This window comes from Panthera onca, chromosome A2 (assembly GCF_046562875.1).
Source record: "Panthera onca isolate mPanOnc1 chromosome A2, mPanOnc1 haplotype 2, whole genome shotgun sequence".
In the NCBI taxonomy this organism is placed as follows: Eukaryota; Metazoa; Chordata; class Mammalia; order Carnivora; family Felidae; genus Panthera; species Panthera onca.
In genome coordinates this window covers 70,475,612-70,490,547 of record NC_138340.1, presented here as the reverse complement: position 1 = coordinate 70,490,547, position 14,936 = coordinate 70,475,612, and the positions used below count along the sequence as shown (strand labels likewise).

At 37.4% G+C, this 14,936-nt stretch overlaps 1 protein-coding gene across 8 annotated transcripts in view; it reads left to right on the top strand.

Moving 5' to 3' along the window:
• BLVRA (biliverdin reductase A) overlaps positions 1-14,936 on the top strand; it is a 49,442-nt gene that overhangs the window by 24,782 nt on the left and 9,724 nt on the right. For 7 of the 8 annotated variants that reach the window (XM_060632170.1, XM_060632166.3, XM_060632164.2 and 4 more), the window contains 3 exons: positions 281-402; positions 2,363-2,482; positions 4,208-4,305. In XM_060632170.1, the coding sequence (XP_060488153.1) occupies positions 281-402; positions 2,363-2,482; positions 4,208-4,305 (340 nt within the window). The remainder of the gene's footprint in view (positions 1-280; positions 403-2,362; positions 2,483-4,207; positions 4,306-14,936) is intronic. The other variant, XM_078442590.2, reaches the window with a different exon arrangement.

Below are 14,936 nucleotides of genomic sequence, written 5' to 3'. Positions count from 1 at the left end.
GGGTGGCAAAGTGGAGAACCAGATGTGAGGAGCCTTCTCCATGGATGATACACTTGAGCTCCTGTAGAAATATATCTTGGGTGGAGCTGACTTCTCTCCGAGCTCTCATTTCAGGGAGTGTCCTATTTGCCCCTTGTATGCTGCAACTTTTGGTTCTGGGTTGGCTCCTTTCCTTCCTTGTCTGGACTCTGACTGGTCCTGGTCACAGGTCTTTGTTTTGCTGTTCTCTGCTAGATGCATGGACTGTTTTTAAATCCTACCGTGGTCCCGTGTTTTTCAGCCTGAGAGAAAGTTTGGAGTGGTGGTGGTTGGCGTTGGCAGAGCTGGCTCAGTGCGGATCAGGGACTTGCGGAATCCACATGCTTCCTCGGCGTTCCTGAACCTGATTGGCTTCGTATCCAGGTGGCTGGCATTTGTCTTGTGCCTTGTAATTCATGGGAAGACCAGTGAGAATGGATTAGGGCTTGGGACATAGAGACTCTCCAGACCCAGGAGAGAGAAAGCCAGCTCTGGGGTCATTCCAGAGAACTGTGCTCAGGGTCAGCCCCACAGGATCTCAAGTTTGGATGGCTTTGGGGTCTGGAGTGCTGGGCCTGCGGCTGGGGTGTAAGGCGAGTCAGCCTTGATGGGACTGTGAAGACAAAGGCAGAGAAGATGAGAGCAGTGCCTAATAGTTACAGAAGGGTCACAGTGAACACATGTGGATTGGCTAAAAGAAGGCATTAGGTGTGTACCAGTTAATCATTATGTCAGTTATGATGGCCATCTATGTAGTGGCCCTGGGTTTTATAAGCCTTTTCAGCTATTTGACATAAATACCATTATCAACCCTACTTTACAGATACAGAAACTGAGCCACAGAGGGGTTAAATAATTTGACTATGGACACACAGCTGGAAAGTCTAAGACCTGGATTTGCATGCATGTCTATTTGATTCCAAAGCCCTTCATCTAAGCAACATGTGTTATTTTCCTTTTGATAATTTTGAGCCTTACTTTTCTTTAAGGTTTCGTTTATCTCCTATAACTCAATCAAAACCAGACTTCCTACCATGTTTCTTCTTCCCTGACCCATAGAGAAGGTGCTCAGCACCTTCCTTCACCACTTACCACTTCCTCATACACACCATTCACTGAACTAACACCATATAACATCATTTAGGAGTGTTAATTTATGAGTGAACAAGATGTAGGCACTTTCTTGGCTAAGGAGAGGGGGTGGCATGCAACTTAGACACGTCTCTGCTTTCTAGCGCTTTAGAGAAATCAAATAAATAGTGGCACAAAGCATGTTTTAACTCCTGTGATGGTCCCTGCAGATGTTTTTTCCATATCTTAATTCATGGGACCTACTTTCCTCCAGTTGACCTGTCTCAAACCTGGCTTTTCCCTTAAGGATATAAAGTGGGTTTGGGGACAGTAGAGAGACCCAGAAGTGCTAGGAGTCTGCCCTTGGGCAGTCTTCTCCTCTCAGTAAGATTCTAAGGGAGTTGCACACAAATGGGATATCAAAATTATTATTAGCACTGTAACTCCCATTGCACCCCTGCCTGAAGCCAGGTTGAACACAACACTTGGGCTCAAGGCTGAAGCAGGGCCTCTCTTTGTCCCATAAGCCCCAGTCCCCTGCTAGCTGGCTGCTGTGACTGATACAGTCGAAACTCCTAAGCTACCCAAGTCAGGAGGGAAGATGGCCTGCTTTACAGTCCTGCCATTCTCACACTGTTCCCCATTCTTCATGACCTACCCGCTGTGTTGTAGCATCTCCCCTGGAAGCCTACTCTGAAACCTTAAAGTGGATATTCCCTGCCTTCCTTGAATTACCCACCTATACCCCCAACACAACATTTCTCGTATTAATGTTGTGATGGTGCTACATTTATGCATGTGTGCCTTCCTTCCTCTTTTAGACTGTGAATGAAGTCTGGTATAGTCAGTGTTTGGCCAAATGCTTGGAGCTGGCTGTGATCATAGAGACCACTTCTCATGAGATAAAAGGAGATCAGTTGTTTTTATTTTAGAGATGGAATAATTCAAAGACCGCCATGTCATGTAGGCTGTTAGCAGTAGTATTGGCACTCAGTGCCAGATCTCTTGACTTAAACCCTGAGGCTGTTTTTCTCACTCCATGTTGGAAACTGTCCTGGAAATGGGACAGAGGAAATTAATTTCTTTATATCCAAAAGCCCAAAAGCTAATTATCAGGACATTGTTGGGAGGAGAAGAGAAGGATAAATTCAAATAAATACAAGTATAAATATAAATATAAATATAACATATATATATATATGTATATATGTGGTCATTTATTTATTTGATATTCTGTGTACTTTTGAGTTGCATTTCTATTATTCTTAACTAGACGAGAGCTCGGGAACATTGATGAAGTCCAGCAGATTTCTTTGGAAAATGCTCTTTCCAGCCCAGAGGTAGAGGTTGCTTATATCTGCAGTGAGAGCTCCAGCCATGAGGACTATATCAGGTGGGTTTTCAATGTAGGTATTCCTTGCCTTGCACAGTAGTGCAGGAGTATAAAAATGACTGGGAAAGCTGAAATCTTGCAAAGAAGTTTTAATAATCAAAGGGAAAAGGGGCACCTGTGTGGCTCAGTTGGGTAAGCGTCCAACTTCAGCTCAGGTCATGATCTCATGGTTGGTGGGCTCGAGCCCCGTGTCAGGCTCTGCGCTGACAGCTCAGAGCCTAGAGCCTGCTTCGGATTCTGTGTTTCCCTCTCTCTCTGCCCCTTCCCCACTCGCACTCTGTCTCTGTCTCTTGAAGATGAATAAATGTTAAAAAAAAAAAAAAAATTTTTTTAAAGGGAAAAATTACAGTGGGGCCATTACCTTTAAAAATTGTCAAAATCCTAAAAACTCTTACTATTGGTTATAAAAATAGAAGAAAATGAAAATTATGTAAAACTAAAATTTATTTAGTACACTGTAATTTAAAACAATAGAAACAAAGAATTAAAGAGTTTTCTTTGTAAAAAACTGACAGTAGTTTGAATAGTGTTGGTTTCTTCTCATGGTAGGATGTGGAGCCAGCATCTATTCTGTGCCTTGGCAGATTGTTGTAATCCTTTCTTGTGCTTTTAATATTGTTAAATATCTCCAGGAGTTCCTTTAATATGAAGTATTTTTGCCAAGAGGTGAGGAAAGAAGTAGTGGTGGCATCGATATCATAGAGCAAGGGAGGTGACATGTTCCTCTGCCCCAGCTTCAAATGCAAAGCTTAGAGCCCTTCAAGCATTGGGTGGTACTGACCCTGGAAGGAGGAGCCCCACACAGGATCTGGCGGCTAACAAGGCAGTACCAGTCGCCTCCCTGAATCTCACTGCCCTCTTAGGTCCTTACATTAAATTGAAGCTGCCACCGTGCTATTCCCCAGGAGTAAGCTGCTCCCTCATTGTCTCTCCAACTCTAGTGTGGAAAGAAACACCTTTCCTTGGTTCCCTTTAACCCACTTTGGCACCAGAATGTATTTCCTTAAAAAGGTAATTGTGTAATTTTCATCTTATAAATGTTTGTACCTTAAGAGTATCTAGAAAATAAAATCCAAACTTCTGAGTGTAGCATTCTGGGTTCTTCACAGTCAGACTCTCAGCTACTTTCATGATTTTGTTTCCCTCTCGTCCCTGAGTCCGCTTCCCTGCCATGCCGAAATTCATACTATTATCCAGATGGACAAATTTCCCATAAATATCCACGCCTCTGCATATGCTGCCCAAAGTGAAATTCCCTCATCTTGCATGTTGCACCTGGAAAATGCCTCCTATTTCAAGACCCAATTCAGATGTAGTTACTGAAATCTTCTCAAACTGCCTCAGGCAGAGCTGCTGTCATGGGTTCATGGGTTTGGTAGTATTTATTTATAGCTATCATGTGGTAATAGACAATTTTCATATTAATGTCTTTTATTTCTCCTCCAGAGTAGCTGATAAATAGTGCCTAGTTGAATACATGAGTAGTTGAATGGATGCATGTTCAAATTAACACATACCTGGAAAGTCATTCTCCTCTAGCGCATTAGAAAATAATAGGAAGTACAATTCGTCCTCCTTATCCTCTGGCCCCAGTTCTCACTGATTCTCATCTGTAGTCCTACATAACTTGGAGATTTATGTGTATTTATAACATTCCATTCTCTGTTATGCAGGGCATTTTAGTGAAGCTTACTTGAATATATTTTCTCTCTCTTTTTTCCAAAGGCAGTTCCTTAATGCTGGTAAGCATGTCCTTGTGGAATATCCAATGACACTGTCTTGGGAAGCAGCTCAGGACCTGTGGAAGCTGGCTGAGCAGAAAGGTGACGTATGTTCTGTCTGGAGCACAGACCCTCTTTTAGAGTTTCTGCCTGTAAAATGTCTTTGGTACCATCTTTATGCCTTTAAAACTTAACCCTATGTCAGATATGTTACTGGTCCTGTGGGCTCCCAACCCCCTACTCATCCCCAAAATTGTAGGCGTGCATAAGGAGCACGTGTGGAGGGCCAGCAGGGCGGAGGGATGCATGGGAATTTGCACATTTTTGTTAGAGACTTATCAGAGTCTTTGACTCTAATGAAAAGCATGAATTAGCTTTGCCCTGTGCCAGTGCCATGATATTATTTTGGTGTTATTCATATGAAACATTGCTAGTAGAAAAATGCCCAAGTCAGAGTAATGCATGCCCAAGTCTTATATGCATACTTTTTAAAATTTTTTATTCAAAAAAATTTTTGTTAATGCTTATTTATTTTTGAGAGAGAGAGAGAAAGAAACAGAGTGTGATTTTGGGAGAGGCAGAGAGAGAGGGGGACATAGAATTCGAAGCAGGCTCCAGGCTCCAAGCTGTCAGCACAGAGCCTAAGGTGGGGCTTGAACCCGTGAGCAGTGAGATCATGATCTGAGCTGAAGTCAGACGCTTAACCGACTGAGCTACCCAGGTGTCCCTATTTTTTTTATTTTTAATTAATTAATTTATTGTTTAATTTACATCTAAGTTAGCATATAGTGCAACAATGATTTCAGGAGTAGACTCCTTAATGCCCCTTACCCATTTAGCCCATCCCCCCTCCCACAACCCCTCCAGCAACCCTCTGTTTATTCTCTGTATTTAAGAGTCTCTTATGTTTTGTCCCCCTCCCTGTTTTTATATTCTTTTTGCTTCCCTTTCCTTATGTTCATCTGTTTTGTATCGTAAAGTCCTCATATGAGTGAAGTCATATGATATTTGTCTTTCTCTGACTAATTTCGTTTAGCATAATACCTTCCAGTTCCATCTGTGTACTTGCAAATGGCAAGATTTCATTCTTTTTGCTAGTGCTGCTATAAACATTGGGGTGCATGTGTCCCTTCGAAATAGTACACCTGTAACCCTGGGATAAATACCTAGTAGTGCAATGGCTGAGTGTAGGGTACTTCTATTTTTAGTTTTTTGAGGAACCTCCATACTGTTTTCCAGAGTGGCTGCACCAGTTTGCATTCCCACCAGCAGTACAAAAGAGATCCTCTTTTCTCTGTATCCTTGCCAACTCTGTCGTTGCCTGAGTTGTTAATTTTAGCCATTCTGACAGGCGTGAGGTGGTATCTCATTGTGGTTTTGATTTGTATTTCCCTGATGATGAGTGATGTTGAGCATCTTTTCATGTGTCTCTTAGCCATCTGGATGTCTTCTTTGGAGAAGTGTCTATTCATGTCTTTTGCCCATTTCTTCACTGGATTATTCACTTTTTGGGTGTGGAGTTTGATAAGTTCTTACAGATTTTGGATACTAACCCTTTATCTGATATGTCATTTGCAATTATGTGCATACTTTTCTAGTTTGTGTTGTTTCTCAAGAGGAGTATTTATCAAATATCTCCTACATGTTAGGAACTTGGGAACTCTACTACGTGTTTCATATATTATTTTGTTTAATTCTAGAAACCCTTGGAGGTAGGTATTTTCTCTTATGTATAGGAGCTTATGTATAGGAATCCATGGCTCAGAGAAGTTAAATTAATTTGTGCCAGATCACAAAGCTAGTAACAGGACTACTAATTGGAAGATAGAGATTTGAATTCAGTCTTTTCCAGCTCTGAAGTCTACATTCATTCCTCTAAGCCATACTGCCTTCCAGAGATTTTTGTTTTTACATTACCTGCACAAGTCCCTCTATGGAGGCAACAAGAATTAACTATAATGTTTAATGATTAAGGGACCTAGTTACATGAAGTTTAAATTAAAAACTCTTTGTTTCAACATTTGCTATTGAAAAGCTTTAATATATGAGCAAAGTATCATGAACAATTGCATGAAAATCACCAAAGAAAGCACCTTGTGCTTATCACCAGTGTAGACTGGTCAGACTTTATTGAAACTCTTGTAGCACTCTGTAGCACTGGGATGTGCTGCTGAAGGACAGAGCCCATCGCCACAGCAGCTAAGCAGTGCCTAGAACTGAGTAGACCTTCAGGAGGTGTTTGAATGAGGAGATAGAGAATTACTGCTGTGAGTAAGAGGAGCTTTGAGGCCATCACCTTTGTATATTATTTTCTTATAGCACAGATATCCATGGACAAAGAACAAGACACCAAAGCATACACCATAGATTTCTTGCTAACTGCAAAGGAAAGAAAAAAAAAAAATGTGCCTTTACAATGAAGAGCTCTGTTGTTTTCATCCTAACCGAATGATTGCTGATATGGGTCAGTCTGATGATACATACCATCTGATGTGATGTACACAGTGTCAATCATATAATTGAGACTTACAGGACATGCAAGGATAAAGGAGCAAATTAAATGGCACTGTAAAAAATCAAGCAAACTAGAATGTGGAACATGCTACAAAATAACAGGCTAAATTTTCTCAGAAAGGTAATATCCTGCACATAGTGACTTCCTTCCAAAGTGTAAATATAGAAAGGAGGGGAAAAGAGTACACTTTACACTAGAGAAACCAAACACTACCTTAGCTAGTTGATCAAAAGTAACATCAGCAGTGGTAAGTTATGATAACAGGATGTATTCTTGATATATGATGAGAATGGTTCATTACCTCTGTAGTTTTCCTCCCCTATCCATAACCCCAGTGTGATCATGAGAATAACATCAGAAAAATCCCAGTTGAGGGGCATTCTACAAAATTCCTGGCCAATACTCTTCAGAACTGTCAAAGTCATTAAAAAACAAAGGAAGTTTAAGAAACTTTCTAACCCAAGAGGAGCCTAAGGAGATATGATAACTAAATGTGATGTGGTATCTGGAAACAGAAAAAGCACATTAGGTGTAAACTAAGGAAATCTGAACAAAATATGGACTTTAGTTAATTAAAAATAATAAGCTTAGTTTTTTAAAAACTAAGGATAAGTGTTATATTAGAGCCTTGGTATTATCTCCATTAGCAAGCACAATCTGGGTGGATATGTTTAGATCATTAATGGCTTTTAAAAAGAAAAAGGTTCTTAGCAATGAAACTGACATTTTTTTCTCTAGGCAAGTATTTATAACTCAGAGCGTTTATTAAGCAGTTTTTACACAATAGTTATTATGTATGAGATACCGTACTTATTAACAATAGAGATAATAAAAAGATGACCCTTGCTTTTGAGGAGCCCACATTGCCATATGTTCACAACTAGGTAAGATTAATCTGCTGAAAATGAGTTGAAAATGTAACTATAACATTTACATTGTAGCCCAGGGAAGTAATAATTTTATTCAACTTGGAATACCTAAATGCAATATCAGTTTGTATGGCAAAAGTTAAGGATAATTTGGGAATAATGTCAGCAAGATGGTGGAATAGGAAGCACTAGGACCTCATTCTGCCGTGGAGACACTGACTTAAGAGCAATATATAGACCATATTGCCTTTGTGAGAATTCCAGAAACAATTTAAATGGTTGTAGTCACCCAGGCATACACAAAGCCAAGAAGAGCTGCGTTGAAGCCGGTAACAAGGTTCATTGCATTTGCTCACCTTCACCCTGGCAGAACAGGGTGTGATCAGGACAAAACTCCCAAGTCTTAGCTTCTCCCTTGGGGGAAGAAAGATGAGTGGAACCTGCATCTAGTGTTCTGGTTTTGCAAGGGCTGCTTGAGAGACTGGTTTCTATCTCTCTTGACTTGGGGTGCTGAAGGAAGCAGTAGTGTACTTTAGATGCGAGATTAGAGGCTGCCAAGAACAAGGCAAACTCTGTGATTTGTTATAGCAACAGAGAGACTGCAGTACTGCATAAAGAAACCAGGGTGAGCAAGATATTAGGTTTTTGAGAACAGGGGAAAACCTCTTTCACTTGGAAATTATACACATAATCCCAGAGAAGATACATCCCCAGGAAGGATTTGAGAGGCTCGTTGAATTGCTAGCCTGCCTGGAGAAGGTCTTTCCTTATAAAAAGTCAGTCTGTAAAGACTGGGAGAAGTGGCTGTTTTTCCAAATATTCAGATCTCAACAAGTGATCACAAGGCATAAAAAGAAACAAGGAAAAATTGGCCTCTTAAAGGAACAAAATGAATCTCCAGAAGCTAATCCTAAAGAAATAGAGAACTATGAATTATCTGATAAAGAATTCAAAGTAACTCTAAAAGATAGCTAAAAGAGGACACAGACAAGTGAATAAAATCAGGAAAACAGTGCATGAACAAAATGAATATATCAACAAAGAGCTGTAAACTATAAAAAACAAAAAAATTCTAGAGATGAAGAATAAAATGACTGAATTGAAAAATGTGCAAGGGTTCAACAGCAAACTTGATCAAGTGAAAGAATTGGTACATTTGAAGATGGGTCATTTGAAATTTGAGTCAAAGGGGCAAAAAGAAAAAGAATGAAGAAAAGTGAAGAAAGCTTAAGGGATTTATGGTACACCATCAAACAGATCAATATATGTATTATACAAGTCCCAGAGGGAGCAGTGAGCTTATGTGGAATAATCATGGCTGAACACTTCCCAAATTTGAGGAAGGAAATGGAATACAAATTGAAGACACTTAATGAACTCCAACTAGAGTAATTCCAGAGATCCACACCAAGACACACAATCACACTGTAAAGACCATAAAGGCAGAATCTTGAAAAAGGCAAGAGAAAAGTGACTTCTCAAGGAGCTCCTAATAAGCTTATCAGCAGAATTCTCACCAACCTTGTAGGCCAGAGGGAGTTGGATGATATATTCAATTTGTTGAAAGAAATACAACTGCCAACCAAGAATACTATATTCATCAAAACTGTTCTTCAGAAATGAAGGTGAAATTAAGACTTTCCTGGAAAAACAACAACTGAGGGAATTAATCACTACTAGACTTATTCTACAAAAAATGCTAAAGGGAGTCATTTAAACTGAAGCAAAAGGATTTTAAACAGCAATTAATCATATGAAAATAAAAAGTACTCTGGTAAAGGGAAACATAAAAAGAAATATAGAATCTTGTAGTATTTTGTTGGTTCATAAATCATCAAACAATTTTTTAATGTTTATTTTTGAGAGAGAGAGCAAGAGCATGAGCAGGGGAGGGGCAGAGAGAGAGGGAGACACAGAATCCGAAGCAGGTTCCAGACTGTGAGCAGTCAGCACAGAGCCTGTGTGCGGCTCAAACTCATGGACCATGAGATTATGACCTGGGCCAAAGTTGGACATTTAACTGACTCAGCTACCCAGGCACCCCAATCATTTTTAATTCTAGTATGAAATTGGAAAGACAGAGCATAAGAAATAACTATAAATCTATGTTAATGGATATACAATATAAATAGATATAATTTGTGATATGAGTAAAATAAAGTGGGAGGTTGGAAATGTAAAGGAATAAAGTTTTTGTATGCAGTTGAAGTTTTTATTAGTTTAAGGTAGATTACTATAATTAGAAGTTTTATTTAATCCCCACAGTAACCACATGAGATGTGCAAAAGGAAATGAGAAAGGAATCAAAACATGTCACCAAAAAAAAAAAAATCAACAAAACACAAAAGAAGGCAGTAAGAGAGGAAAAGAAGGACAAAATACTGCAAGAATTTATAGACAACAGTTAACAAAATGGCAGTAGAAGTTTTTTTTTCTGTCAGTGATTACTTCAAATGTAAATGGTTAAACTCCCTAATCAAAAGACTTAGATTGGCTCAGTGGATTAAAACAAAACAAAAACAAGGTCCAACTGTATACTGTCTACAAGAGACTTCAGATCTAAAGACACATATGCACTAAAAGGATAGAAAAAGATATTCCATGTAAATAGTAACCAAAAGAGCAAGAAGACATAAATTTATCAAACAAAATAGGCTTTAAATCAAAAAGTGTCATAAGAGATGAAGAAGGACCTTATATAATGATAAAAGGGTCAGTTCACCTAACATTAGAGCTCCCAAATGAATGAAGCAAACATTGTTGAAGGGACACAATAATAGGAGACTTCAGTACTCCACTTTGAGTAATGGATAGGAAAACCAGCCAGAAGGTCAATATATGAAACAGAGGACTTGGACAACACCAGTTGAACAGACATATAGAGAATACTTCATCCAATAATAGCAGAATACACATTCTTCTCAAGCACACATAGATCGTTCTCCAGGATAGACTGTATGTAGGCCACAATAAGTCTTAACAAATTTGAAAAGATTGAAATCATGCTAAGTGTCTTTTCAGAACACAGTGGAATGAAACTAGAAATCAACAGCAGAAGAAAAACTGGAAAATCCACAAATACATGAAAATTAAACAGTATACTGTTAGTTAGCCAATGGGTGAAGGGAAAAATCACAAGAGTGATTAGAAATATCTTGAGAAAATGAAAGTGAAAATGCAGCATACCAAAATATGTGGGATATAGTAAAAACAGTACAAAGAAGAACATTTATGGTGGTAAACACATTAAACAAGAAGGAAGATCTCAAGTCAACAACCTAACTTTACACCTCAAGGAACTAGAAGACTGAACTAAATCAAAAGTTAGCAGAAAAAAAGGAAAATAATAAAGATTAGAATAGAAATAAATAAATAAATAAATAAATAAATAAATAAATAAATAAATAGAAAAACAATAGAAAATTTCAAAGAAACTAAAGCAATTGATTTTTGAAAAGATTTAAAAAATTGACAAACTCTTAGCTAGATTAACTAGGAAAAAAAGATTCAAATAAACAAACTCAGAAGTGTAAGGAGACATTATGACATGCCACAGAAATAAATGTATTACAGGAGACTACTATGAACAAGTATACTCCAACAACTGGATAACATAGAGTAAGTGGATAAGTTCCTAAAAACAGACAAAATACCAACTGAATCATAAATTCTGTACATACCTATAACTAGTAAGAAGACTGAAACAGTAACTTCCTAACTAGAAAAGCCCAGGATCAGATGGCTTCACTGGAAAATACTACCAAACATTTATAGAAGTAACAACAATTCTACTCAAAACTTTCCAAAAAATTAAAGAGGAAAGAACACTTTCAGACTTATATGAGGCCAGCATTGCCTGATACCAAAGCCAGACAAAGTTAACTACAAGAAAAGTAAAGACCAGTATATCTGGTTTCTGCAGATGCAGAAATTCTCATCAGAATGTTAGCAGCCTAGATTCAGCAGGACCAAGTGGGATTTATTCCTGGGATGCAAGAATTGGGTCAACATATGAAAACAAAGAATGTGATATACCACATTAAAAGAATGAAGGACAAAACCCACATGATCACCTCAGTTGTTGCAGAAAAATGCATTTGACCAAATTCAGCACCCTTTAATGATAAAAACATTCAACAAACTAACAATAAATAGAAGGAAACTACCTCATGATAATAAAAACTATATATGACAAACCGCAAAACATTGCTGAAAGATATTGAGGTGATTGCTTCAGATACACAGACATCAATGCAAAAGCCATCAGAAATAGGAAAAAAAAACAAGCATGACATTATCAGGAACACAATAATTTTCTAATAACTGACACAAAAGAAGTGGAAATCTACAAGTTACCTGAAAATTCTAAATAATTACTTGAAGGAAGCTCAGCATGATTCAAGAGAACAATAAACAAACTCAGGAAAACAATGTATGAACAAAATGAGAAATCATAAGACATAAATACATTTTGGAGCTTAAGCATATAAGTGAATGAAATGAAAAATTCAGTAGAGAACTTCAACAACAGGCTCAATCAGGTAGAAGAAAGAATCTATGCATGTGAAGACAGGTCTCTTGATATTTTCCAATCAGTGGGAAAAAAGAAATTAAATTGGAAAAGAGCAAAGAAAGTGTATGTGAATTATGGGACGTCAATTGAAACAATATTCACATTTGGGAGTCCCAGAAGGAGAAAGGAGAGCAAAAGACAGGGAAAACTTATTTGAAGAAATAATGGCTAAAAACTTTCCAAAACTAGGGAGAGATACAGTCATCCAGGAACATGAAGCTCAAGTGTCCCCAAAATGACTTAATCCAAAGAGATCACATTGTAGTCAAGCTCTCAAAAAAATCAAAGAATTCTAAAAGCAGCAAGAGAAAAAAGACTCACCACATACAAGGGAATCCTGATACAGCTGTCAGCAGACTTCTCAGCAGAAGGCCCAGCAGGCCTTCCATGTGCTCAAAGAAAAACACAATCAACCAAGAATACTTCAGAACTGTCAATCACAAACTTTAGAAATGAAGGAGAGATAAAGTCTTTCCCAAGCAAATAAAAGCTGGGGTAATTTATCATCATTAGATCTGCCTTATAAGAAATGCTAAAGGGAGTTCTTCAAGCTGAAAGGATGTGAATTAGTAACATGAAAATATATGGAAGTATAAAATTCACTGTTAAAGGTAAATATATAAATATATAGTTAATTTTCTGAATATTGCAATAGTGAACTCTAGCACATAGGTTAAAAGACAAAAGTGTTACCTATCAATGATGTAAATGACTTACATTCTCCACTAAAAGACATAGGGTGGCTCAATGAATTACAAAAAAAAAAAAAAAAAAGATCCAAGTATATGGTGCCTATAAGAACACTCATAGACCAAAACTAAAAGGATGGAAAAATATTCTATGCAAATAGAAACCAAAAGAAGCTGGAGTAGCTATACTGATATTAGACAAAATAGACTTTAAGTGAAAAGCTGCAGGAAGAGATAAAATAAAGGGATCAATTCACTGAGAGGTTGTAACAATAGTAAATTTTTAGGCATCCAATAGGGGCACCTGGGTGGCTCAGTTGGTTGAGCTTCAGATGTTGGGTCAGGTCATGATCTTGCACTTGATGAGTTTGAGCCCTGTGTCAGGCTCTGTGCTCACAGCTCAGAGCCTGGAGCCTGCTTTGTACTCTGTGTCTCCCTCTCTCTCTCTGCCCCTCCCCAGCTCATGCTGTGTCTTTCTCTGTCTCAAAAATAAACATAAACATTAAGAAATATATATATAGACATCCAGTATTGGAACACCTAGATACATTAAATAGTTTATAGATCTGAAGACAAAAGTAGATAGCAATGCAATAATAGAGGATTTCAATACCTTGCTTTCAACAATGGATAAATCATCCACATAGAAATATAATATGGAAATAATGGATTTGAATTACACTTAGACCAAATGGACCCAATAGACATGTACAGAATACAGAGTATTTCAACCACCAACAACAGAATATACATTCTTCTCAAGAATGGAACATGGAACATTCTTCAGGATAGATCATATGTTAGGCCACAAACAACTGTTAACAAATTTAATAAGAGTGAAATCTTATCAAGTATTTGACCACATGATATGGTATAAAAGTGAATAATAGGAAAGCTGGAAAATTCATAAATATGTAAACCACACACTTCTGAAAAAACAGTGGGTCAAAAGAAGAAATCGAAAGGGAAATTTAAAAAAAATCTTGAGATGAACGAAAATGGAAACAAACATACCAAAAATTATTGCATCTAGCAAAAACATTTCTAAGAGGAAGATTTATAGCGGTAAATACTTATATTAAGAAAAGAGAAAGATCTCAAACAACCTAATTTTACATTTCAAGGAAGTAGAAAATGAACAAAGCAGAAGAAAATAATAAAGATTAGAGCAGAAATAAATGAAATAGAGACTAGAAAGATGATGGAAAAGATAAATGAAACTGAGTTGGTTTTTTGAATAGAAATACAAAATTGACAAACCTTTAGCTGCACTTACCAGGAAAAAAAAAGATGACTGGAATAAGTGAGGGAGGAAACAGTATAACTGATACCGCAGAAATACAAAGGATCATAAGACTACTATGGACAATTTTATGCCAAAAAATTAGATAACTTAGAAGAAATGGATAGATGCATAGAAATGTAATTTACCAAGATTTAATCATGAAGTAATAGAAAAATGGAACAGACCAACAATGAGTAAGGGATTAGATGATGATGATGACAATAATAAATAATAATAAATCCCAACATATAAATGTCCAGGATGAGATGGCTTCACAGGTGAATTCTACCAAACATGTAAAGAATTGTTACCAATCCTTCTCAAACTCTTACAGAAAATTGAAGAGGAAAGAACACTTTCAAACTCATTTTATGAGGCCAGCATTACCAACATACCATGATCCAAGACAAGAACATTAAGAGAAAAGAAAATTACAGGTCAATATCCATAATGGACATAGATGCAGAATCTTCACCAAAATACTAGTGCCAAATTCTAGAACACATTAACAGGATCATACACGAGGATTTAATGATGTTCCTCCCTGGGATGCAAGCATCATTCAGCGTATGTAAATCATTAACATAATGAAGGATAAATATATCATCATCTCCATAGGTGCAGAAAAAGCATTTGGTAGTTCTTTTGTGATAAAAAAAAAAAAAATCTGAACAAATTAGGTTTAGATGGGATGTTTCTCAGTATAATAATATATTGAAAAGCCCACAGCTAACCTCATACTTCGTGGTGAAACACTGAAAGCTTTTCCTCCAAGATCAGGAACAAGACAAGGATGCCCACT